Source organism: Hemiscyllium ocellatum, chromosome 19 (assembly GCF_020745735.1).
Source record: "Hemiscyllium ocellatum isolate sHemOce1 chromosome 19, sHemOce1.pat.X.cur, whole genome shotgun sequence".
Lineage (NCBI taxonomy): Eukaryota > Metazoa > Chordata > Chondrichthyes > Orectolobiformes > Hemiscylliidae > Hemiscyllium > Hemiscyllium ocellatum.
In genome coordinates this window covers 47,888,155-47,915,371 of record NC_083419.1, presented here as the reverse complement: position 1 = coordinate 47,915,371, position 27,217 = coordinate 47,888,155, and the positions used below count along the sequence as shown (strand labels likewise).

Genomic DNA, 27,217 nt, shown 5'->3' with positions numbered 1-27,217 from the left:
TTTTAGATTCCATTAAATGCCATCTCTACTTTCCGATTTATTGTGTACAAAAGTAAGTTAGATTTAGTAGTTGCATAGGTTACCTTATTCTTGCATTTCATTTAGTTAGGAATAGTTGTACATCGATTACCTGGACAACATTCCAAGCAGTTCTGAGAAATGGAGGCACGTTTTATTTAAATTTTAAAAAGTAGTTGGCGACTGACAAGATAAGTGGTGCATGTTTTCTTTAAACTGTACACCACTATTTCCAAGTATACTTAAATCTTGTCATCTTATTTCCAGATATCATTATGAAATTCCAGTCACACACGATTATAAACTCCGGACTAAAATCCGCAGTAAAATTATACTATATGACATGAAGAGAAACTGCTACATTACATACTTACCCCAATTGTTCTGACTCTGGCATTAAAAATCCTGTTCTGCCTCTGTGATTCCAAGTTTCTTCGTCCCGCTATAATCTCAGCCTCTTTCAAATCAAACTTGTCACCCAGTTTCTGCATCTTCCAGTTTTGTTCTTCTCACAACCATAAAGCTAACACACAGTAGTTTAATTATATATGAAACTTTTTAGAAATCTTAAAGAACAAATAAACCAGTGACAAACTATTGTCTGCAACAGTACGGGTAAAGCGAAGTTGAGCCCTTCCGAGAGGCATTTTCCTGCCCAGAGGAGAAGATAAACAAAGCAGTTGCTAGGCGACCAGCCAACGGATACGAGATCCTGCAGGGTCTCACCAAACCTCTCGAAATATCGCGAGATCCTGGCTTGGCGGCAATTTAGTGTCGTAGGTGTTGTGCGTTCTGCGACGGTTGAAGGAGAAAATTTCGGCGTCTTTCGACGGGAACGGGGAGATCATTAATATAAACCACCTTCTAAACATTAGACGTTCGGAATGGGAACTTTACACTTAATTGAAGTGGAAAATTTCAAATCGTGGCGGGGCCTGCAGTTGATCGGGCCCTTCATGCGGTTTAACTGCATCATCGGACCAAATGGGTCAGGTCAGAAACACTTACCTTTCACGATCTGGGGGAAAAGCTTTCCACAAAACTAGCTCCTTACCAAAGAAGCTGTCGTGTAATGTCGTACCCGCCCGCCCCTCAGAGTGACACATCTGTATTGACGTAGAGGTATTTGAGGTCACACACACACAAGCAAAATTAGAAGAATTAACCCGTTTCATCAATAGTCATCACCCGTCCTCAATGTGTTAGGGAACCAATGGGGCTAAAGGTGGACAAAGTGCTCTGAACCTGATGGTTGGCATCTTGGAATTTTAAGAAATGTAACTGAAATGAATAGTGAATGCACTGATAGGACTCTTCCAAGAAATTTATAGAAAACTGCCAATGTAACACCCATATTCAAAAAGACAAAATGAGTAACAGTTAGCTTAACATTTGTTGTTGGAAAAATGTTAGTGTTTATTATAAAGGATGTGATAGTTGAGCATTTAGAAACATAATATGGCAGAGTCAGTATGGCATTGTGAAGATTAAATCATGTCGGATAAATTTATTGCAGTTCTTTGAAGAGGTAACAAGCAAGGTAGATATGGGTGAACCAATGGATGTAATACATTTTGACCTCCAAAAAGATTTGATAAGGTGCTGTTCACATGACAACTTAATAAGACAGGAATCCATGGTGTTGTGGGTATAACATGGATGAATACTATGTCATGGGACTGCTTTCTCAGAGAGAGAGAGACGGAATGATGTGTGGTTTAACCTAAGGTGGTATGCCTCTAGTAAGAGGAAGGTTGAGAAGAAGCGTTTTTCAGGGTAACCTCAGTGTGGGAATTTAATCCACACCCGTACCATTGCTGTGTATAACAAACCAGCTGACCAGCCAAATAAGCTAACTGATGTGGGTAGAGCATAGCAAACTAATAGAAGATAGAGTATTGGGATAAATGAGCCATTTTCAGAATGACAGCCTAACTAGTGGAATGCCACAGAGATCAGTGTTGGGGGGGGGGGCACAACTATTTACAGTGCATATTAATGATTTGATTGGTGGGAATTGCAGGTTTGTGGATGACAAAAATAGGTGGGAAGGGAAGTAATGAGGATAAATTGGAATCTACAGAGGGATATTGACAAGTTAAGTCAGTTGGCATAAACTTGGCAGATTAAATGTAATGTGAGAAAATAGGTTTGGAAGGAAGGATATACAAGCTTTTTTTTAAATGGAGAAAGACTGTAGGAAACTACAGCATAAAGTGATTTTGGAGTCTCTGCATGAATCACAAAAAAACTAGCATCTAAATTCAGCTGTTAAATGAAAACCACATGAAATATTGGGCTTTATTTCAAAGGAAATCGAGTATAAAAATAGGGCAATCTTGATCAAACAATATAAGGCACTAATAAGATCACAGCTAGAATACAACGAACTGTTTGGTTCCCTTACCTATGGAATGGTACATTAGCCTTGCTATTTCTTCCTTGATCATAGGTTCAAGCATTTTTCCCACTACAGAAGTTAGGCTAACCAGCATCTTTTGTCTACTTGCCTTTCTAATTAGTTGCATCACATTTGCTGTTTTCCAGTCATCTGGAACTGCCCCAGAGTCTAGCAAATTTTGGAAAATTACAATGAGCGCAATTGCTATTTCTCTTGCCATCTCTTTTTGTACCCTGGGATGCATTCCATTAGGGCTAGAAGACTTGTCCACCTTTAGCTCCATTAGCTTGCCCAACACTGATTTTTCGTGATAATGATCATTTCTAGGTCCTCACCTACCTTAGTTTTCTTGTCATCAATTGCTGGCGTGTTACTCATGTTCACCACTGTGAAGACCAACATAGAATATCTGTTCAATGCTTTGTCTATTTCCTCATTTCCCATTATTAGAACCCTTCTCATCCTCTAAAGGACCAATGTTTACCTTTGCCATTCGTTTTAGTTTTGCATATTTGTAGAAATGTTTGCTATCTGTCTTTATATTCTGAGCTAGTTTACTCTCATAAGCTATCTTACTTTTCATTTTGCTTTTTTGCAGCTTTCTATTTGACCTTTAAAGTTTTCCCAATCTTCTAGTTTCTCACTGGTCTTTGTCACTTTGTATGCCTTATTTTTCAATTTGTTAGCCTCTCTTATTTCCTTAGACACCCATAGTTTTCCTACAATCTTTCCTTTTTGCTGCTATATATTTTTGCTGAGCACTTTGAAAAATTGCTTTGAAAGCCCTCCACTTTTCCTCAGTCTACATTAGTCAATCCTCCCTCATCCTACTGTAGTCTCCTTTGTTCAAACACAGACCCCTGATTTTATCTTCTCACTTTCCAACTGTGTTCTAAATTCACCCATACTGTGATTGCTCCTTCCAAGAGAATCCCTAACTTTGAAATGATTAATTATCCCTGTCTCATTACTTAAGACTGGATTTAGGATAGCTTGCTCCCTCGTCAGTTCCATTATATACTGTTCACAACTATCATGGATTCGTTCAATGAATCCCTACTCAAGGCTGCCTTGGCTGACCTAGTTGTATTAATCAGCATGTAGATTAAAATCCCCCATGATAATTGTCATACCATTTTTACAGACATGAGTTAGTTCTTTGTTTATTGCCCGTCCCAATGTGATGTTGTTATTTGGTGGCCTATAGAATATGCCAGTGATATTTTCTTCTCAGAATTTCTAATATCCACCCAAATGAATTCAGCCTTATTCTCCATAGAACTTACATAATCTCACTACTGCCCTGATGTCTTCCTTAAATATCAGAGCTACATCAACCCCCTTACATTCCTGTTTGTCCTTCCGAATAATCTGGCACCTCTGGATGTTTAATTCCCTGTCATGACCATCCTGCAACCATGTCTCCATTCTTGCCACTAATCGTACTCATTTGCAATGATTGGTGCTGTTAACTCATCTACCTTGTTTTGAATGCAACAAGCATTCAGGTAAAGTGTCTTTATGCTAGTTTTTATACCTTGTATTTGAATTCTGTCATCTCCATTAACAATGTCCCCTGAGCTTTCCTTCTTTTTAATTTCTTTAATAAGCTTCAATGGTGTTAAACCCTCCTGCACACATTAACCTGCTGCTTTCTTTTTGATTTACCATTATACTTCCTGTCATTTTCCCCTTCCGTCCCCTAGTTCACTAGTGTAAATTCCTAGTAGCCACCCTATTTATCCTTTTTGCTAGAACACTGGTTTCAATTGGAGACTGTCTAAATGGGACAGCTCTCTCCTGTTCCAAAACGGATGCCAGTGTCCATGAAATGAAACCCCTCTTTCCCACACCATCCCTTCAGCCACGTGTTTACTTCCCCAACTTTCTTATCCCCGTGCCAATTTGCACATGCCTCGGGTAGTAATCCGGAGATTATAAAACTTGAGGATCTATTCCTTAATTTTGTTCCTAGTGATTGATAATTCCCAAACAGATCCTCCTTCCAAGCCTTGCTGATGATGTTTGTCCCAGCGTGGACCACAACAACTGGATCCTTACATTCTCACTCCAATATTCTTTCGAGTTGATCAGAGATGTCCCTCATCCTGAAACCAGGCAGGCAACACACCATGCGGGACTCTCAATCCTACTTACAAAGGATGCTATCACTCATTCTAATTATAGAGTCCTCTACAACTACTTGCCATTTTGCTCTGCCCTCTTGAATGGCCACTTGTACCATGGCATAGTGGTCAGCCGTTTCCCTCATCCTCACAGGGAGCAAGTACCTCGTTCCTGCTGGATAAGATCGAGAGTTGAGGTTCTTCCATTTCTGAATTCAGGATCTCCCTACCTACCTCGTTTGCAATCACATTCTGTTGTTCCTGACCATGGACTGAATTTGAAGTACTTAATCTACCAGGTGTGACCGCCCGTGAAACAAAGCATCCAGGTACTTCTCCCCCTCCCAGATGTGCTGCAGTGTTTGAAGCTCAGAAATCCAGTTCATCAATTCTGAGCTGAAGTTCTTTGAGCAACCAACACTTGCTGCAGATGTGATCACTGCAGCTTGCAATAGGAACTGCCAATTCCCGCATCGTACAGCTACAGCATGTCACCATATTACTTTATTAATTTATATAAATTTATTAATGGGTTAATTAATTCGATTAATACTTCTTTGCTGTGTTCTTTTTCAAATTTAATGTGGATTTCCTACTGGCCGATCAGGTCACAACTTCCCTGTGAGATCATTCCAGTTTTATTTTTCACAGCTGCAATGTGACCTAAGCTCAGTTAGTTTTATACTCACTCTGTGCTGCTGCCCTGCCCTCCAAGTGCTTCCTGCAGACTAGGCTGCAATCCCTGAGCCCGGTGAATTTTATGCTCAGTCTATGCTGCTGCTCTTACTTCTGCCTGCTCCCTGCAGACTAGGCTGTGATCCCCAAGTTCAGTTAGTTTTATAGTTGCTCTGTACTGCTGCTCCGCCCTCTGACTGCTTCATAAGGCATAATCTTAGACCAAGGAGTTGCCTATTTAAGACAATGATGAGGAAGAATTGTTTTTTGTCTGAGGCTGGTGAACCTGTACAATTCTTTACAGCTGAGGGCTGCCGATGCTCAGTCTTAAAAAATGTGAAGATCTGTAAATATACTTAATCGTGAAGGAAATCAAGGGTTAAGGGATAAAGAAGGAACATGGATTTAAAGATTATTCGATTGGCCATGATCTTGATGGATTTAACTTTGTGGACTGAAAGTCGTACTTCTGCTTCTACTATATCTCTGGTCTTAAATTTAAAGCCACAATGCAAAAGGAAAGCTTTAATTTTCTTGACATCTCAGTAATTAAATTGGCACAAGGCAACAGGTGTAAGTTAGCATTAAAAAGTTTTTAAATAACTGACCCTTACTTCGATACTCAAAAAGTCATCTTCCTGAGGTCCCAGCTGATGTGTTTCCATCACAAATACTCAAAGCTACAAGATTGTAAATGGGCAGGTACTATTATTTTTACTGTATCTCGGAGAAAGTGAGGACTGCAGACACTGGAGAGTCGGAGTTGAAAAATGTGGCGCTGGGAAAAACATAGCAAGTCAGGCAGCATTCGAGGAGCAGGAGAGTTGATGTTTCGGGCATAAGCCTTTCATCAGGAATGTGGAGGGGAAAGGTGGCTGAGAGACATAGTAGGGGTGGGGAAGGTAGGTGGGATGGCGATAGGTGGACGCAGGTGGGAGAAGATTGTCATGGGGAGGCTGGCGCCAGTCTCACTGATGCAGAGGAAACCACATCGAGAGCAATGGATGTAATAAATGGAGTGGGAAGATGCGCAAGAAAATCTCTTCCAGATTTGAAATGGTCCTTTAGGGTCTTCAACTCAGGTGAGGAGGGAGGTGGGGGCACAGGTTTTTGGACTGTGTGCGGTGGTAGGGAAAGGTGCCTGGCCTAGAGGGTGGTTAGGTGGGGAGTGTGGACCTAACAGAGTTGCAGTAGGAATGTTCTCTGTGGAACACAGATGGGGTGGGAAGTGAAATATCATTTTGGTAGTGGGGTCTGATTGTAGGTGGTGAAAATAATAGAGGATAAAGTGCAGTCTGGAGATTCAAAGGGTGGATTTTTTTTAAGTTAGATTACTTAAAGTGTGGAACAAACCCTTCAACTCAATGAAGAGTAACCCACCCAGACCCATTTCCTTCTGAATGACACACCTAACACTATGGGAAATTTAGCATGGCCAATTCACCTGACCTGCACATCTTTGACTGGGGGAGGAAACCCACGCAGACACTGGCAGAATGTGCAAACTTCACACAGACAGTCACCCGAGGTTGGAATTGAACCTGGGACCCTGGTGCTGTGAGGCAACAGTGCTAACCACTGAGCCACCGTGCCACCCCACTGTGTTGAATTTGGAGGTTTTGGGTTCAAAGGCACCCCACCCTCCCCACCAACCTATCACTATCACCTCACATCAATACCCATGAGGATGGCCTCAACCGGGACCCTGGATTCATGTTACACTATAGGTGACTCCATTGCACTATACACACACAGACAGATGCGCGCACATGCATGTAGTCTTACATGCACACGCATGCACATAGACACACTCACGCAGACCCTCTCTCATACGCTCACACATACACTCCCACACTCAGCATCTCACAGACTTATACCCCTTTGCACTCTCACACTCTCTAACAGACACCAATAACACCCCTCCTCCCCCACCCACAAACACTCACACATACACATATAAGTTTGTGGGGTGAATCTGTACTTGCAGAATTACATTTTACTTCGCTCAAAAACTGCATGAATCCATGTAAGATTCTGTAAATCCATTTTTTAGATTAGAATCAGTCTGACCATTTTGGCATCGACAAAGGGAAGCTCACATCTTCAATACGTTATGTGGGCCAACACGACATCAGTTGTTAAAGTTCACTTGAGAATGTAACTTTTAAAAACGTTTTGTGATTTACATATGAAAGAACTTAAACCAACATGGTCGTTCTAACAGATGAGAGACTTAACAAACAATCCATGTCTTTTTCAATATATAATTTCGATTACATCAAACTAAACTTGTGCTATAAATTCTGTGTCTTACAATCTTATACTCCATAATCACCAGATGAAGGAGCAGTGCTTTGAAAGCCCGTGCTTCCAGTTAAAATTGTTGGACTATAACCTGGTGTATGACTTTTAACTTTGTACACCCCAGTCCAACACTGGCATCTCCAAATCATGACAACCTCACACCTGCATCCACCTAACAGCATCCCACTTACCTTCCTCCACCCAACCCTGTCCTAAGCCCTCTATTTATCTATTAGCCCCTTCCCCATTCACATTCCCGATGAAGGGCTTACGCCCGAAACATCAACTGTCCTGTACCTTGGATGCCGCATGACCTGCTGTGCTTTTACCAGTGCCACACTTTTTTGACAAGTTTTACTGTGTGTCAGATCTTGAACTTCCATTTAAGTTTAATAATTTATATATAATTAATATTGATCTAACCTTAATTTCCATTGTAGATGAAATCTCCAAACAGTTACAGCCCTTTGTGTTTCCTGATTTCATGCCTCAAAGACCTGTTCCTAATTTTTAGTTCATTGTTCCCTAGTCTAGACTCCCTTAAATTAGTTGATGATTTACTTTCATCACAGTCGCAACTGTATTTAGAAAGTATTTAATTGACTGTAAAGTCTCAAACTTGTTTTTATTTGGCTTCCAGATATTCCCTTTCCATGCAGGTTACCTCGCGCACTGCTGCCATTTGCCTGCTAGTGCTTGCTACTGCTGCAATCACTGGCCGCTTCTCTTGTGTTTGCTGCTAATAGACTGCTAATAAACATTGTCCACCCTTGTTTGAATTTTCCAGGGCCAATGGGGGCAAATTTGCCTCTGCCCTTGTATATTTCGAATGTTGATGAGCATTACTTTATGTTTCTGGACTCCTTTTCAAAATTCAGTTTCTCATATACCTCATTGTTGCAGTAACAACTTTCCCTCAAAAGATTTGCATGTAATTATATAGGAGATACAAAGTAGAAAAAAATGCTATTCAATCAATCGTCAATGTTTATTCTCCACTCAAACCTCCTTCCACCTCCTCTCAAACGACCATCCTAACTCTCTGTTCCCTAATTTTTCATGTGGTTGTCAGTTTCCCATAAATTTTTCCAAACTTCATTAACCACTTCCCATGGTAGTTAGTTCCATACTCTTTGAGGAGAAAAGTTTCTTCTGAATTTGTCATTAGAATTCTTGGTGAATGTCTTGTCTAATGTATTTTTCCACACAAAAGGATACATTCATTTTCTTTCTACACTGTGAACATGTTGCATAAATTTACAAATCTAAGTTTTTCCTCAGCTTTTATTTAGCTGGAGAAAGGAATTCCAGCTTGTCTATCCTTTGATATGTTTCCAAACACATATTTCTGGTTTCATTGCTTTAAATATTCTCTAGAGCCTCTCCAATGCTTCTGACTCCAAGTCCCTGTTTTTCATACTTCTCCATATAGGGCAACCTTGACTATCCGAACAACACTGGTAGGGAGTATTTTGCTCGGATAACTGATCTTTTGGATAACTGATCGTCATTCCTCCTCTTCCCCACCCCCCCCCACAATATTTCTACATTTTCCATGGCTAATCCACCGAACCTGCACTCCTGAACACTGCTGACAATTTGGCATAGCCAATCCACCTAACCTGCACATCTTTGAACAGCCATTTTCATCAGTCTATGTCCTGCATTCTGCTTTTCCATATCCATGCTCTGGCAAGTTTTGTATATCATTCACGAACATCAAAATTATACAAACCTATATCCGCTGATGGATTATTTACACATAAAAAGAAAACAAATGGTCCTGATACCTGGGGGAACCGTTGCATATTTTATAGTTAGCAAAAATATCTTTTCACAAATGCTTGTGAATTGTGAACTCAATTTATAACTGTCCCTTTAAGGACAATACACTACTTACTAAGTTTGATATGTTAGTACTTTATGAGATGCTTTCTGAGAATCTGTGTAGGCAAATACTTACTGCACTAGCTTCATCAACCCAGTCAGTAAATGCAACCTGATGATGTGTTAGCTTTCAACAGTTGGCAACACCCTTGACTTCATACTTCTGAGACTGTCAGTCCTGTGGAGTGTTTGATGTAAGTAAAGATCGCTAAAATAATTCTTTTTAGAAGAAATAGGTCTCACAGTTAGCACATGACACTTTCCTAGGTTGTATCTAAAGTTCTAACAGTTGTCTTAAATTCAATGTAAAGGTAACAAGCCACTTAATCACACCGCATTGATGTACTTCTCTCTTTCTTTATGATAACCTAAGTTAGCTCCAGTCCCGGCAGTAGACGTTATAGTAAAAGCTGCCGTGTATGTGCAGTACTGGCAAGTATAACTTCACAACAGACATATGTGTCAGAGCTACACAAAGCTTATTTCATAATCGTAGTCATTCATTGTAGAACCGTGTGATTTAATATGATTTGTTGATATTCTTTAGTTATCACTTGTTTTACTCAACTGTAAAATGGAGTCATGAACATAAAAATTGAATCTTTAATAAAATCTCTTCTCCTAGGGTCCCTAATGATTTAGGACTTTGCAAGATTGTGAAAAGCTACATCAATTGAAATTCTTTCTGGCAATATGAGCAAACATTTAATATTTGTGTTTCTTGTAAATTGGATAAAGTAACTGTTGACTTGGTTGCTTTCATTAGTGTTTACAATTACAGATTTTGAAATATTGATAAGTATGTATAACCTTTGGAAATATTGATCTTATGTTGTAATACATTGTAATAACTGACTTTTTACTGCAAATATTTCTATAATTTCCAGTACAGCTTTTTTTTTGCTTTCACTAACAGGAAAATCCAATGTAATGGATGCAATTAGTTTTGTGATGGGTGAGAGAACTGCCAACCTCAGAGTGAAGAACATCAGGGATCTGATTCATGGTGCTCATATAGGGCGTTCTGTGTCATCTACTGCAAGGGTCACCATGCTGTACCAAAGAGAAAATGAAGAGGAGCTGTCATTTACTAGAGTCATTATTGGTAATTTAGGGAGGGTTAACGGGCTGCAATTCTAGTTTTTGATGTGACTTAATTGTATTTTAGTTGACACTTGTATTTCTATAACTGGAACCAATGCTGTAATTAAAATATTTGAACTCAACTTATTTAGGAAAGATAACCCAAGTTCATCAATAACAATTAATTGTTAATAGGTCTCCTTGTTGTTATCTTTGACATGTAAATGTATTTTGGGGAAAAAACCAATTACAAGCCAAAAATCCCCATCAAAACCAGGCTCAAAATGTATGAGGGTGGTAGTGGAAAGAGTCCCCAAAATCATCTGCAATAAAGTAAATACTGGAATAACAAATTAAAGCCTCTGACCCCAGGGTTTCATATTCTGTTACATTATGGCTCCTTGGAATACATTATAGTGCCTCTGATTCTTGTCTGAACAATTGAAGGTCCAGGGAGCAGGATAACAACATACAGTATAATCTGAGGAGCACTGGGGAATGAAATCTGGGGCTGTGAGGAGCTGTTTCTCCAATCACAGAATTTGTCTCTCCAATGCTGCAGCATCAGCTCCTCAATGACAGATCCTCTTCTGCTTTTAAAACAAAATCAATGATTGAAGAATAACAAAAATGAAAAGTGGAGATCCTGTCATTAGATGGGTTCAGACTACTATCCTGAACAATGGCCCATTTGACTGAAACTGTCAACATTCTCTGGGGCGGATCCTGGCAGAGAAAGCAAAGAATTAGCAAATGGATGAGTTAACCACAAAGACAGGTCAGGAGCAGGCCCAGAGGAGCTGCCTGTATGAAGAACAGTAGCCAGTGGAGAGAAGATCTGTCACATTTGAATTTACTGTGATGGTGTTGGGAACTGCAAGCAATGAAAATTGATGGAACCTTCTCATGGTTGACAGTACTTTGTCAATTTTTACTGAAGCTTGATGTATATAATCTGTCAAGATCATGCTCTGTTGTTAGTATAGATTCATCTTGTGTTGCATTTATTAACTGCAGTGGCACGGTAGCTCAGGGGTTAGCACTGCTACCTCACATCACTAGGGACCTGGGTTCGATTCTACCCTCAGCTGACTGTGTGGAGTTTGCATATTCTCCCCATGTCAGTGTGGGTTTCCTCTGGGCCCTCCAGTTTTCTCCCACAGCCCAAAGATGTGCAGGTTACGTGGATTGGCCATGCTGAATTACCCTTAGGTGGGTTATCCATGGAAAATGTGTGGATAGGTCTGTGTGGGATGCTCTTTGGAATGTCAGAGTGGACCAAATGGCCTGTTGCCACACTGCAGAGATTCTATGAACTGCATGAAAATCATAAATGTTTTTGTGCTCTGTTATCTACATAGGTTAGGAAACCCCCAAAACAACAACGTAAACACAAGATGATGTTGCTGCATGACAATCTTACAATGGAATTAATTAGAATGAGAAAAAGACCCAAAAATCAAGAAGCAACGCATGAGATAAACTCAAAAATGCTTGAAAAACATTTATCTTCAACCCCTACTAAGATAGGTTTTTGTACTTGTAAATTTCTGCTATTCTGTCAATTAATGGGATATGCTGGGCTATGAGGTTGCAGATTGTGTTGGCATATGATTCTGCTGTTGTTGAAGGCCCACAGTGCCTCATAGGTGTCCACTCTTGAGTGTAAGATCTGACCCCTGTTTGACTTGCCTACTTCATTTGCGAAAATCTGTCCAGCATTTTGGCCTCCACGGAATTCCTTATCAGCTAAGGATACATTTGTTTGGTAAAGTTTTTGTGATTCCAGGAGACTAAACTGAATATTGGAACTTGTACAAGAGGGAAAGCTAAAATGTAATATAAAGTGACTTCATGACAAATTAACCCTTAAACCCTTAAATTACAACAGGATGAAATATTTTTATTTCTGTTGATTAGTCTTTGTGCCTGCATTCTCAGCTAGTATCACAGTGGCATAAGCATCCCTGTGTTGTGAAGAAGATAAATTATCCTGAGTTCCTGCTTTTGGTTATTATTATATTATGTCAGAAATGCTTATAGATATTAGGCGGAAGTCCAGAATCAGGTTCAGATACAATACTCTCATGCTAAAATCATTCAGCATGGATTTACCATGGATTTACCGTGCTTTCACAAAGACTAAAGTACCATTCAACCATTTTGGAAATATGTGCCAACATCAGTGTTACAGCTTTCCAAAGAAGTATGAAGGCAGCAAATATCTTTTACGTGTCTTTTTGTATGGCAGGTAGATAAGCAAAATGTATTTACAAAAATAATTGGATGGCTCAACTTTCTTTCCTTTGTCTTTGTCAGAGAACTCTTCAGAGTTTCGTTTAAACAATCAAATTATTAGTCGTGTGGAATATACAAAGGCACTTGAGAAAATTGGCATTTTACTGAAAGGCAGAAATTGTCTGGTGTTTCAGGTAATGTGGAAAAGAGTCTTTTATTTCATTTTTATGTTAATTGTTAACAGATAATTAGGGAAACAGTAGGCCCACTAAAGGATAAAAGAGGGAGGTTACATGTGGAGCCAGAGGAAATGGGTGAGATCCTTATGAATATTTTACATTGGTATTCACCAAAGAGAGGGATATGAGAGATGATGAGGTTAAGGAAAGGTGTGTGAACACTCTGAGGCAGGCCAGCACAATGAAGTGTTGGGTGTCTTGGAATGCATTAAAGTAGACATGTCCCCAGAACCAGATAGGATCTATCATAGGATACTGTGGGAGGCAAAGGAGAAAATAGCTGGGGCCTTAAAAGATAACTTTGCATCCTCTTTGGCTTTAGACGAGGTTCCAGAGGATTTGAGAATGGCCAGTGTAGTTCCTTTATTTAAAAAGGGAAACAGATAATCCAGGTAATCACAGGCCAATGAGCCTGACTTCAGTGTTGGGGAAGATGTTGGAGAAATACTGAGAGGCAGGACTTACTCATGTTTGGAAACAAATGAAATTGTTATTGATGGACAGCTTGGATTTATGCAGGGAGAGTCATGTCTCAACAACTTGGTTGAGATTTTTGAAAAGGTGACTAGAATAATCGATGAGGGAAGGGCAGTGGATGTTGTCTACAAGGATTTTAACAAGGCATTTCATAAGGTACCACACAGCAAGCTAGTACGACAGGTAGAGTCCCGTGGGGTCCGGAGTATGCTCCCTAGATGCTTGGCTATAGAAGACGGAGTAGTGGTGGAAGAGTGCTTTTCGGAATTGGAGATCAGTAACTAATGGGGTTCAGTGCTGGGAGATTTGTTGCTTGCAATATATGTATATAATATATATAATAGCCTGGAGGAAAATATAGATGATCTGATTGGTAAGTTTGCAGATGAGACCAAAGTCGGTGGAGTTGTAGCCAGTGAGGAGGATTATCTAGTATACAGCAGGATGTAGATTGATTGCAGATTTGAGCAGAGAATTGGTAGACTGAGTTTAATCCAGACAAATTTGAGTTGAGACATTTTGGAAGATCAAATTCAGTTATGAATTATGTAATAAGTGGCGGAACCCTTAGGAGCATTGACATATGGAGGGATCTTGGCGTACAGATTCATAGATTCCTGAAAGTGGCAACACAGGCGGATAAAGTCAAAAAAGCATACAGAATATGTGCCTTCATCAGCTGGCACATTGAATATAAAAATTGGCAAGTTATGTTACTGTTGTATAAACTTTGGTTAGGCTACATTTAGAATATTGCATGCGGTTCTGATCGCCACACTAGCAAAAGGACGTGAATGCTTTGGAGAAGGTGCAGAGAAAGATTACTAGCATGTTGCCTCATCTGAATTGTCTTAGGTATGAGGAGAGGTTGGATAAACATGGATTGTTTTCATTGTGAAGACAGAAGCTGAGGGGTGACCTGATAGCGGTGTACAAAGTTATGAGAGACGTAGAACGGATAATCATAGGCTTTTTTTTTGCAGGCTGGAAAGTTTAACTACAAGAAAGCACAGCTTCAAGAGGGGGAAAGTTTAGATTAGATTAGATTACTTACAGTGTGGAAACAGGCCCTTCGGCCCAACAAGTCCACACCGACCCGCCGAAGCGCAACCCACCCATACCCCCTACATTATCCCTTACCACTACGGGCAATTTAGAATGGCCAATTCACCTGACCCGCACATCTTTGGACTGTGGGAGGAAACCGGAGCACCCGGAGGAAACCCACGCAGACACGGGGAGAACGTGCAAACTCCACACAGTCAGTCGCCTGAGTCGGGAACTGACTGTGTGGAGTTTGCACGTTCTCCCCGTGTCTGCGTGGGTTTCCTCCGGGTGCTCCGGTTTCCTCCCACAGTCCAAAGATGTGCGGGTCAGGTGAATTGGCCATTCTAAATTGCCCGTAGTGGTAAGGGATAATGTAGGGGGTATAGAGGAGAAGTGTGGGAAAGAGTGTTCACACAAGAGGTAGTGGGTACCTGGAACACACTGCCAGTGGATGTGGTGGACGCAGGCATGTTAACACCATTCAAGGCATATCTTGATCAACACACGAATGGGAGGCACATGAATCCCTCCTAACAGAGGGATAGAAACCATTTATGGGCAATAAGTAGCAAATCTAAATGTGGATTAGGAATCGGCGCAGGGTTGGTGGGCTGAAGGGTTCTGAATTGTTCTTTGTTATATATGTTTATACTGACATAATTAATGATCACTAGAGGCTGGATCATTCTTGGCCTTTAAACAGAGGTGAGAGCCCATCTTTAGATTAAAAATTATTAAAGTATCAGCTAAGATTTCTGTAATTTCAGTTCATAGTGAAGCATTTTTAATTCCTGTGATGTCTTAAAAAGTTTGAGAAAAATATTTCTGTTGTGCCATTCCTGCAAGACAAATAATCTTTATAAGATTAAACATATCTTGAGGGGGGATCCAAGATGGCGGCGACCCAGCAAGTCTGAGTCTATAGTGCTCTTCCCAAGACTTGGGCAAAGTGGGTCACCCACCCCCACCACACTCACCAAATCATTCATAATAGCTGTTAACTTTAAATAGTTGCTTAGTATTACATTTAAATAGTTTAATATTTAGTAAAAATGACCAAAGGGAAGGGAGCCCGCATCTCTCAACAAGCAGGACCTCCTCCCCCACCCTCTCCCTCTTCAGCTGCAGCAGAGGCATCCACAGCCGCCCCGGGGGACTTACCGACGGTAACAAGCCTTGTGGAGATGATTACCAAGCTGGACGCGAAGATCGATGCCTTTATCGAGGAGTCCCGACATCGCTGGGAATCACTCTCGGCCACGCTGCAGAAGCACGGCCGAGACATCCAGGAACTTGAGCGCCGAGTCGGAGGGGCGGAGTTAAAGGCTGCGACCTCCGAGACTGCAGGTCAATCGGCCGCCGATCAGGTCCGGGCTCTCGAGCAGCGAGTCCGGACCTTAGAAAATCATATTGACGACCTCGATAATCGAGGTCGTTGAAAAAATATTCGTTTGCTGCGCCTTCCTGAACGGGAAGAGGAAGGCCAGCTTACAGCATTCCTGGAGCAGTGGCTGCCACAGCTTTTAAATCTGCATGCTGGATCAGGCCAGGTAAGGGTGGAATGGGCCTACCGGGTCGCAATACGTGGGCCCGGCTCAAACCAGCGCCCACGCCCGGTCCTGTTCCAACTGCAGAGCTATAGGGAGAGGCAGATGCTCCTGGAAGCCTCAAGAAATCTTGGAAAGGATCCCCAAGCCATGATCTATAAAGGATCCAAGATCATTCTATTCCAGGACTTTTCCCCAGCTCTGGTCCGAAAGAGGAAGGCATTCGATGAGGTGAAGAAGCGTTTAAGGGACTTAAATACTCAGTACTCCTTACGTTATCCAGCGACGCTACGCTTTAACCACGAAGGATCCATATATAACTTCGGATCACCAGAGAAGGCTAAGGAATTCTTGGACTCTCTTAAATAAACTGTAAGAGATAGTGGATGTTGGTTTGCCTTTCCCTGTACTTTGGTTTACATCCCCCCACCTTTTTTGTTTCTCTCTTTTCTTACCTCAGTGTTTAATATTATCATGGGGTCGGGGAGAGGGATTTGAATTTCTCCCCCCCCCGCATGGGTTTGTTTTCTTTTATTACTTTATATATATATGTGGGTATGTGTATGTATATACATGCTGGGGCGTTTGATTAATGTTGGTGGGGGGAGGTGGTTACCTTATTCTATTTTACCTCTGTCTTTAGGAGCGGGGTTGTTTTTCCCCTGTTATTTTGTATTATTATATTTAATTATTACTTTGTTGAGATTGTAATTTTATAGTTATATATTTATATATGGTATTAACATTCCCAAATATATTCAGGTGTTGGTGTGGGCGGGGGTAGGGTGCTCACTGTTAACTCTAGCTTTGTATTATATTTGAATTCTCCTCATTTTATTGAGGAGCACCTGGGTCAAGGGTGGGGCATTGGTTGGGAGAGGATAAGATGGACTTTTGGAGAGGAAGTGACATCCCCTGGGAACAAGGGGGAAAATCTCCATTTAGGTACGTTTTATAATTTTTTTATTTAGAAATAGTTTTTTATTATATTGTTTTGAGTGTATTAGAGAGCCTTTATTTTTGTAAATTTTATATGCTCCATGCTCAGGATGTTCCAGATAGGGTTTCCCCTCCTGAGGGGTCTCGGATCTGCCCAAATGATTATGGTTGATCAGTCGGTTAAGTGGTGCACCTGGAATGTCAGGGGGAGTAATTCGCCAGTTAAAAGGAAGAAAATATTATCAAATCTTAAGAAAGAAAGAGTTGATATAGCTCTCCTACAAGAAACACACCTGTCGGATAAAGAAGACTTAAAATTACGGCAGGGTGGATTTGATCAGGCCTTTTTTTCTTCTTTTAGCTCAAAAAGCAGGGGAGTTGTTACTCTTGTTCGGAAGAATTTCCCTTTCAAAATTCTAAATCAGATAAAAGACGAATCTGGACGATATATTTTGATTAAAGCCCTCGTAAATGGAGAGGAATATGGGATTCTAAATTTGTACTGCCCCCCGGCACACCCCTTTAAATTTAGAACGGAAGCTTTTTCAAAATTGATGGCCTTTGGTGCCCGTCATACAATTATAGGGGGAGACTTTAATTGTATTATGGATCCGGAAATAGATAGGATTCCCAAGAGTGCTCCTGGAGTATCTCCCAGATCTAGACAACGGGCGGATCTGAATAAAGAATTAGGATTGGTAGATGTATGGAGATGTCTCCATCCACAGGGTAGAGATTTTTCTTTCTACTCTAATCCACATAAATGTCATACAAGAATTGATATGTTTTTTGCCCCATCGATTTTTTAAAATTCCATATCATCCTGTAAAATAGATACTATAGCAATTTCTGACCACGCCGCTGTATATATGGAAATTAAGGCAAGGAACAATGGGACATCCGCTCGGCATTGGCGTATGGACCCCTTCCTGATAAAAGATAGTAAATTTGTAAAGTACTTCTCCCAAGAATTTAAAACTTTTTTAGAAATTAATTCAGGTACGGCTAGCAACCCATCAATGATGTGGGAGACCATCAAAGCTTATGCACGAGGTTTGATCATCTCCTACTCAGCGACCCAGAAAAGACTGAAGGGAGAGCAACAGCGCCTGCTCGAAGCACGCTTAAAAGCAGCTGAAACAGCATACGCTGATAGACCTTTTATTATAAAATTGCAGAGGATTACGGCTCTTAGGACAGCTCTAAACACTACGCTTACTCAAACGGCTAAGAGGGAAATATTATTTGCAAAACAAAGGTTATATGAATATGGCGACAAACCGGGTAGATACTTAGCATTTCTTGCAAAGAAAAAGAAGGCCCCTCAGACTATTACGTCTATCAAGGAAAGTACAGGTACTCTGACTCATGATCATAAAAAGATTAATGCGATCTTTAGAGAATTTTATTCTGAGTTATATAAATCGCAGGACTGTGAAGATAGGACTAGGAGGATGCAGTCATTTTTTAAAAATTTGACCTTTCCGGGCTTGACTCCAGAACAGGTATCGGTCCTAAGTGCTCCTCTAACAGTCCAAGAAATACTTCATGTAATTAGGCAACTCCAGAGCGGAAAGGCACCGGGCCCAGATGGTTTTCAAGCTGAATTCTATAAAGAATTTACTGAAATATTGGCTGATCCACTTATGGACATGTATAACTATGCATATAGTCAGGGCTGTCTCCCGCCTTCGCTGAAAGAGGCAAATATCTCTCTTATCCTTAAAAAAAGGAAAAGATCCAGAAGACTGTACATCATATAGACCAATATCCTTGCTAAATGTAGATTTTAAAATCCTCTCTAAAATGTTAGCACTGAGACTAGAAAGGGTACTGCCATATATTATAAAGGAGGATCAGACGGGATTTATTAAGGGCCGTAGATCATCCAATAATATTAGAAGGGTTTTGAACATGATCCAAGCCTGTCATCAGGGAAAGATACCAGGAGTAGTAGTCTCATTAGACGTGGAAAAGGCATTCGACAGGGTTGAATGGTCATATTTGTTTTACACATTGGAAAGGTTTCGCATTGGACAGGTGTTTACCAAATGGGTCTCAACATTGTATAGTGATCCCAAAGCAGTTGTGGTTACCAGTGGATTAGGTTCGGATAGCTTCAGTGTGGGTAGGGGCTGCTGTCAAGTATGTCCTCTCTCGCCATTATTATTTATGCTAATAATTGAACCACTAGACTGATCCTAATATAACGGCCCCGAGGATTGGTACAGGTAAACACAAAATTACCCTTTATGCAGATGATGTTCTTTTATTCCTCAGTAATCCTCTGAGGTCCGTACCTCGTCTAATTCAAGTTATTGATACATTTAGTGCATTCTCAGGCTATAAAATTAATTTTTCAAAATCGGAGAGTATGCCAATGGGTGGCCTGGCTATGACACCCCACTTAGTGGACGGATCCCTTTTTCCCTTTCGTTGGTCCCTGGAGGGTTTCTTATATTTAGGTATTTTTATTACTCCAGTATTTGGTCAGTTGTATAAGGCAAATTTTGTGCAATTACTGGAAAGGATAAGGCAGGACCTCCAGCGATGGGGAGACCTTCCAATTTCCTGGTTGGGTAGAATAGCACTAATTAAAATGAATGTTCTGCCCCGTCTCCTATATCCTATGAGAATGCTCCCGGTGATGCTGCCAAGGATGGCCCTATGTAAATTATATGGCTGGCTGGGTTCCTTTATTTGGAATCATAGACGGCCCCTCATTAAGCTGAAGAAGCTACAGCTTCCACAGGCAAGGGGAGGACTGGACTTCCCAGACTTTAGGAAATATCAGTTAAGTTCCCTACTAAGTTACATAGCTGATTGGGTCTTGTCCGACCCACAATCAATCTGGCTGGACATCGAGGCCTCTCAAGTAAAATACCCACTTATTAACCTCTTATTTTCAGACAAGAGGAAAATCATTACAGATCACTGTAAAAACCCCATAATATTAAACACAATTAAGGCCTGGAATATAATGCAGCAAAATGAGGGTAATTTACATAAAACATCCCCCTATGCACTGATAGTAGGAGCATGGGGATTCCAACCGGGGTTTACAGATGCCATTTTTAAACTCTGGAGATCCAGGGGTATCTCATGTTTAGGGGACCTATTTAAAGATGGGGTCCTGATGTCTTTTGAACAGCTGCGTCAGAAATTCGGATTACCCAATGGAGACCTCTTTCGATACTTCCAAATTCGAGATTATATACAGAAGAAGACTACGTTATTAGATAGTTTTTATAAATCAGATAGAGAATGTAATGTCCTACGACCAGTGGGGGTATCCTCCGTCAGTACTATTTATCATTTACTACATGATGAAGTATCGGGAGATATGGACAATCTGCTTAAAACATGGGATCAAGATTTGGGACTAGAAATCTCTATAGAAATGTGGAATGATATTTGGGAAAATGCTAGAAGAATTACTATCTGTAACAGAACCCAGGCTATCCAGCTGAAGATACTTCATAGGGCCCACATAGCACCGGCTCGATTGGCAAAATTTAAGGCAGGAGCATCTTCAACGTGTCCCAAATGCAAAATAGAGGTGGGCACTCTTGTACATTGCCTATGGACTTGTCATAAGATCCGTAGATATTGGATTAAAGTAGCAAGTACCCTGGCAGAAATTTTAGGAATGGAAATTAGAGTGGACCCTGTATCTCTCCTTTTGGGCTTTTCGAACTTTCCCTCCCTGGATATGCATGGGAAGAGACTATTTTCTATTCTCTCTTTCTGTGCAAGGAAAAATATTTTGGTGAACTGGGTGGCTGAGGGCCCCCCGGGACTTTCAAATTGGCACAGATTAATTATGGAATGTATTCCCCTTGACTTCCTTACAAATATGGTACACCGAAAGACTGAATTATTTTATAAAATATGGCCGCCCTTTTTGAATTCCATAAATGCAGATACTTCGGCCATCCTAACAAGGGCTTTTATTTAATGAAGATCACAAACCTGGCTGCTCCGGGGCCCCTTAGGAGAGGAATCCCGCACGAATACGAGTTTTATTACATTTGATGTTATTACATTCCGAGCATGTAAGAGACTTAAGTATGCACTCTGGCTAGTTATAGGTTAGATTAGTAGAAAGTTGAGTTTTGTTTTTTTTATTTTGGTATTTTTTTTCCTTTGTTAAATTTTGACTATTGTATATTTGATTTAATTGTACATCAATGTTTGTATTTGAGAGTTTTGTTTATTTTTGTAAACTTGTAAAAATGTTAAATTTCTAATAAAAATATCTAAAAAAAAAATATCTTGAGTTACTTACTTAGTTGCAGTACTATATCTATAAATGAATAAGTTTTGAATGAATTAAAATCTTGCCCAGTGTCTGAGATAAAGGTAGAGAATTCAGTACAAGATGATGAATGGAATTCTTTGAGATATTTGGATTTTTTTTGTGATCTAGAATATGTTTAGAGGAATCAAACCGAACAGAGGAAAGGATGTGGCACAAATTGACTTGATACCTGTTTTTAGATATGAATGGCGCTGCTGCTGGCATGCTGTCCTTCACCCTTGAACCACGGTTGATTCCTGACTTGGTGGTTTACAGATTGTGGTTGACTATAGTTCTGATGCTTCTGATGGCTGTCTGTACCTCATGGATGCCCAGTTTTTGAGTAGTTAGATCTGTTTGAAGTATGTCCCATTTAGCTAGTCATGGCAAACAGTACAATGGAGCACATCCTCGTGGTGAAGTCAGGACTTCACCTACACAATGATAATGCTTTGATTACCAGTGCTCCAGTACTGTCATGATCCATTTGCTACAGATTGGCCAGGACTAGGTCAAGTAGTTCTTTGCTTCTTGGTTCCATCAACGTCTGCCTGCCATAATCTTAGTCTAGCAGCTGAAGGGCTTTAGGATTCAGCCAGCTTGGTTTTATTTCTACTGCGTAAGTCAATGCTGAAAGGGCTATCCAGCTGCTCAGTAGTGGTGCAACAGAGTAACCCTTTGTGCTGGATATTGAAGTTCCTCCATTCAGATTGCATTCTGTGCCTTTACCACCTTCAGTGTTTCACTACCCTCATGGAGGAGTATTAATTTATCAGCTGAGGCAAAGCAGTTCTTGGCCACCAGCAGGTGGTTTCCTTGTTTGATCTGAAATCATGAGATTTCAAGGAATCTGGCGTCAGTCATGAGAACTCCCAAATCAACTTCCTTCCAACTATTTACCACTGTGCCATCAACTCCGGTTGAACTGCCCTATCAGTGAAATAGAACAGACAGGGTGATTGGTGGTGCCTTGGACTTTGAATGTAAGTCATACTCAGAGATCTGTGTCCCGGGAGTGTTCTTTCAGTCAGTTCACTGGACTCGAAATGTTAGCTCTGCTTTCTCTTAACAAGATGCTGTCAGGATTTTCTCTTGTTTAGGGTATCAATTTATAATTATCGCAAGAGTGATGAAAGGTTGGAAACATTTCTTCACGTAATAGGTTATTGCTGCATTAAATACTTTGTCACAGCAAGCATTTGTCATATATTTGGATACCATTAAATTTGGGTAAATATTTGAAATAGAAAAAGATACATTGCTGTGTGAAGGAACTAATAGTGTAATTAGTTTGGAGTTATTCTAACAAAGGGTTGACAGAGATAAAACGGAACAAATAGTAGGCTTCTGTCATGTAGAGCAGGAAGAATGTTAAGCCTTGCTGTATTCAGGTGGAAGATGTGGCTTCGTGTTCCTCAGTTTATAGGGAGTATATAAATGATACAGTGAGTTCAAACTAAATCTAGATGGTAGCTGTAGTGAGATTTCAATGTTGATGTTGGGAAGAAAAACAACAACAAAATATTTTACCAGAGCAACAATTGAAGCATTTGTTTCAGTAGTGTTTTTGTGGATATTTATGTTACATATTGATTATCCTCAGTCCAGTTTTAACACACAACTTTTATATTGTAGGGCACTGTGGAGAATATTGCAATGAAGAAACCTAAAGAGAGAACACAACTGTTTGAACAAGTTAGCAACTCGGGGGAACTGTCCAATGAATATGACAAGAAGAAGAAAGAAATGATGAATGCAGAAGAAGAGGCTCAGTTCAACTACAATAAAAAGAAAAATATGGCTGTTGAACGTAAACATGCAAAGCATGAGAAGGAAGAGGTAATTAAAAGTTAAATTGACTTTTTGTTCTATTCCATAATCAATAGCTGCTGCAGAAATAGAGCTAGTATTTCAGGTGTTTCAGAAGTTAATGCACTTTCAAAGCAGGATATTAATCAAGAAGTACCAGATTCAGTTCAAAAATCTTAGTTAATTGTTTTTACCCAGGATGATAGTAGGTTTACCATGGTTGACTGAGCTTCCTCTGTAAGTGAGGTGAAGATAGCTGAAAAGTACACTGCTGTGAGAACAGGAGACAACTATTAAAGCGTGCCCAATTAGCCATCAACAATTGTAATAGCCATGATGTGGAGGTGTCGCTGTTGGACTGGGGTGGACAAATTCAAAGTCACACGACACCAAGTTATAGCCCAACAGGTTTAATTGAAATCACAAGCTTTTGGTGCACCGCTCCTTCATTAAGTGAAGTCGACTGACAAAGGAGCAGCAGTCTGAAAGCCTGTGATTTCAAATAAAGTTACTGGACTGAGGAAGTGTCACTCGACCCACAGCATTAACTCTGATTTCTCTCCACAGATGCTTCCAGACCTGCTGAGCTTTTCCAGCAATTTCTGTTTTTGTTTCTGTTGGACCATTACCTGGTGTCGTATGACTTCTCAAATTTTATATATCTGCTATAACCGAGGGCACTCCAAAATACCCCACAGCCAATTAAATTTTATTATAATTTTATACTGAAAATAAAAATGGCAACCAAATGGTGCATATCAGCACGCCCATAAATAGTGAAATAAATGACCAGATAGTTATAATTTGGAGATGCCAGTGTTGGACTGGGCTGTACAAAGTTAAAAATCACATAACACCAGGTTATATTCCAACAGGTTAATTGGAAGCACTAGCTTTTGAAGCGTTGCTGCTTCATCAGGTGGTTGTGGAGTACACAATTGTAAGGCACAGAATTTATAGCAAAAGTTTAGTGTGATGTAACTGAAATTATACATTGAAACATACCTTGATTGTTTATTAGGTCTCTCATCTATTAGAATGGCGTGTTAGTTTCACTTCTTTCCTATGTACAGAGGAATCTCGATTATCCGAATACCAATTACCCAAAAATCAGATTATCCGAAGGAGATCTCAAGGTCCTGATAGAAACATTATATCAAAGACATGTTTCCAACAGTGATCGCGTCTTTTGCTTACAGTGATTAAACAGGCACCGTCTCCAAATGACTGACCTCCCACCCTCTCTCTCCCCACACTTTCTCGGAGTTCTACCAAAGGGTGTACCCTAAACCCCCCTTCCCCAGATAATCTGACCAACATTGTCCTGTACAGGGCAAATGTACAACCCTGTCAAAAAGTTGCAATAAGTGTGTGTGTGTGTGGGGGGGTGGGGGTGGCGGTGGGGTGTTGAGAGTGTCTGTGAGAGAGAGTGGATATGTTTGTGTGAGTGTAAAGGGTGAGAGGGTGCATGTGTGAGTGTGGATCTGTAGGAGTTTGCGTGCGTGTGTGTGTGTCTAGAGTGGAGGATTGTGAGAGAGTGCGTGCGAGTATAAAGTGGTCCAAGTCTTTGAGAGGATGCATGTGTGAGTGTGGTCTTACAATTGTGTACTCCACAACCACTTGATGAAGGAGCAGCACTTCGAAAGCTAGTGCTTCCAATTAAACATATTGGACTATAACCTGGTGTCGTGTGATTTTTAACTTTGTACAGATAGTCATATTTACTGATGTTTGAGGGACATTGTCCATGGAATTAGGAGAAATCCCTTGCTTTTCATCATATTATTCCATGAGAATTTAAATGTACACCTGAAAGGGCATATGTCTTTGCAGGAATTGGTCTTTAGTGCTGTGCTGTTAAGAACTCGAGCTGCTGTCATTAGACAGTTTACATAATTAATTTATACTTTGGAATCAGAGGTATAATGGTAAATTGACAGATGATACCAGGTGTAGTTAATACTGTGAAAGACTGTGACAAAACATGAATGCATTAGAAAATTTGCAAAAAGAGCATTGGCCAATTCATTTCAATACTGATTAGTGTGAGATGTTGCAGTTTGATAGGAAGAACAGAAATAATAAAAGAAAAACACCTATTCGTTAGAAATAATGTAAACGACTTAGGAGCTGCAAGAAGATAGATTTATGGGTATGTGCATTCACAAATCATTAAAGGTATCAGCATAGATTAACAAATAAAATATCAAAGCAAAAACGCATTCATTTCTAGAGGCATAGAATGTAAAAACTGAGGTTATTCTAAATTTCAGTAGGATCTAAGATTATACTTGGATTATTGTGCACATTTCTAATCACCATTTCTACACTGCTAAGTTAGCAACTAAGGAATAGAAAATAGAGCAGAGGCTACTCACTAGTTTAGTTTGAGTCCCATTCAGCAGAATCAGATCAATTCAGGTCACAGTTCCTCCTGTGACCAGTGGTGTGCCATAAGGATTGGTGTTGGGTCCAGTGCTTTTTGTTATTTCTCTAAATGATTTGGATGTGAACTTAGGAGGTAGAGCTAGTAAGTTTGCAGATGACACCAAAATTGGAGGTCTAGTGGACAGCAAAGAAGGTTACCTCAGAATACAGTTGAATCTTGATCAGATGGGTCAATGAGTTGAGGAGTGGCAGCAGGAACTTAATTTAGATCAGTATGAGATGCTGCATTTTGGAAAGGCAAATTAGGACTTATACACTTAATGGTAAGGACCTGAACAGAGACCTTGGGGTGCAGTTTCATAGTTCTTTGAAAGTGGAGTCACAGGTAGATAGGATAGTGAAGAAGCTTTGGTATGCTTTCCTTTATTGGTCAGAGCATTGAGCATAGAAGTTAGGAGGTCATGGACAGGACATTTGTTTGGCCACTTTTGAAATATTTTGTGCGGTTCTGATCTCCCTGCTATAGGATGGATCTTGTGAAACTTAAAATGGTTCAGAAAAGATTTACAAGGATGTTGCCAGGGTTCGGGGGTTTGAGGCTGAATAGTCTGGGGCTGTTTTACCTGGAGTGTCGGAGGCTGAAGGGTGATCTTGTACAGGTTTATAAAATCATGAGGCAGATGGATAGGATAAATAGACAAGGTCTTTTCCCTGAGATAGGGGAGTCCAGAACTAGAGAACATAGGTTTAGGGTGAGAGGGGAAAGATGTAAAAGGAGTAGGAAGGGTTTGGGGGAATATGGGCCGAGTGCTGGCAGGTGGGACTAGATTTTTTCATGCAGAATTTTTTCATGGACAGTTTTTTCATGCAGAGGGTGGTGTGTGTATGGAATGAGTTGCCAGAGGAAGTGGTCAAAATTGGTACAGTTACAACATTTACAAGGCATCCGGATGGGTATATGAATAGGGAGTGTTTAGAGGGATATGAGCCAAATGCGGGCAAATGGGACTAGATTGGGTTAGGATATCTGGTTGGCATGGACGGGTTGGACGGAAGGGTCTGTTTCTAATCTATATATCTCTATGACTCTATCTGAAGAATCAAGTTTTTGGCCCAAAAGTTTAAAATTATGGTTCAAAATAATACTGAAAAAACTTAACTTTTGCAAAACCACCTCAATTATCGTTGAACGATGCAATTTAGTTTTTGGGTTTAAATGCCAGTCTAACTGCCTACTAGTTGTAGCATCCTACTTAGAAAAACCTTCTGAAACAAATATGACCTGAAAATGCAAATATTTAAGCTATTGTTGTGAGGCCAGACGGTTAAATTCTGCTCAAGCACTGTGGATTCTTGGTACTGTCGGTTCCACATATTTCAAAATTTCAAGCAGCTGCATCCCCAATGCCAGACCTACCTTTTCTCAGCAAGGTTAACCTTGGGTCTTCCAATGTTGTGTTGGTTCAGAGCTAATAAAAGGCATCAGGGTGTTTACTTCATGCTAACTGCTGTATAGGTTATTTAGGCCCAGTTCTCAGTGTCTCCAGCTAGCATTATTAGACTGCCAGCTGGCATGCTCTGTAAGGCAGATCCTAGCTCATTGTAATGTATTTCATTATGAATATGTTATAGAGCCATAGAGATGTACAGCATGGAAACATACCCTTTGATCCAACCCGTCTATGCCAACCAAATATCCCAACCCAATCTTGTCCCACCTACCAGCACCCAGCCCATAT

General features: G+C 40.4%; 2 protein-coding genes across 2 annotated transcripts in view; one reads left to right on the top strand and one right to left on the bottom strand.

The window, feature by feature from the left end:
- ribc2 (RIB43A domain with coiled-coils 2) overlaps positions 1 to 665 on the bottom strand; it is a 60,250-nt gene extending 59,585 nt beyond the window's left edge. The window contains exon 1 of the mRNA XM_060839435.1: positions 393 to 665. Coding sequence (XP_060695418.1) covers positions 393 to 509 — 117 coding nt within the window. The 5' untranslated portion in view covers positions 510 to 665. The remainder of the gene's footprint in view (positions 1 to 392) is intronic.
- A 237-nt stretch (positions 666 to 902) lies between these two features.
- Positions 903 to 27,217, top strand: part of LOC132824800 (structural maintenance of chromosomes protein 1B-like) — a 172,251-nt gene continuing 145,936 nt past the window's right edge. The window contains exons 1-4 of the mRNA XM_060839544.1: positions 903 to 1,011; positions 10,328 to 10,516; positions 12,814 to 12,926; positions 22,917 to 23,120. Of these exons, the coding sequence (XP_060695527.1) occupies positions 903 to 1,011; positions 10,328 to 10,516; positions 12,814 to 12,926; positions 22,917 to 23,120 (615 nt within the window). The remainder of the gene's footprint in view (positions 1,012 to 10,327; positions 10,517 to 12,813; positions 12,927 to 22,916; positions 23,121 to 27,217) is intronic.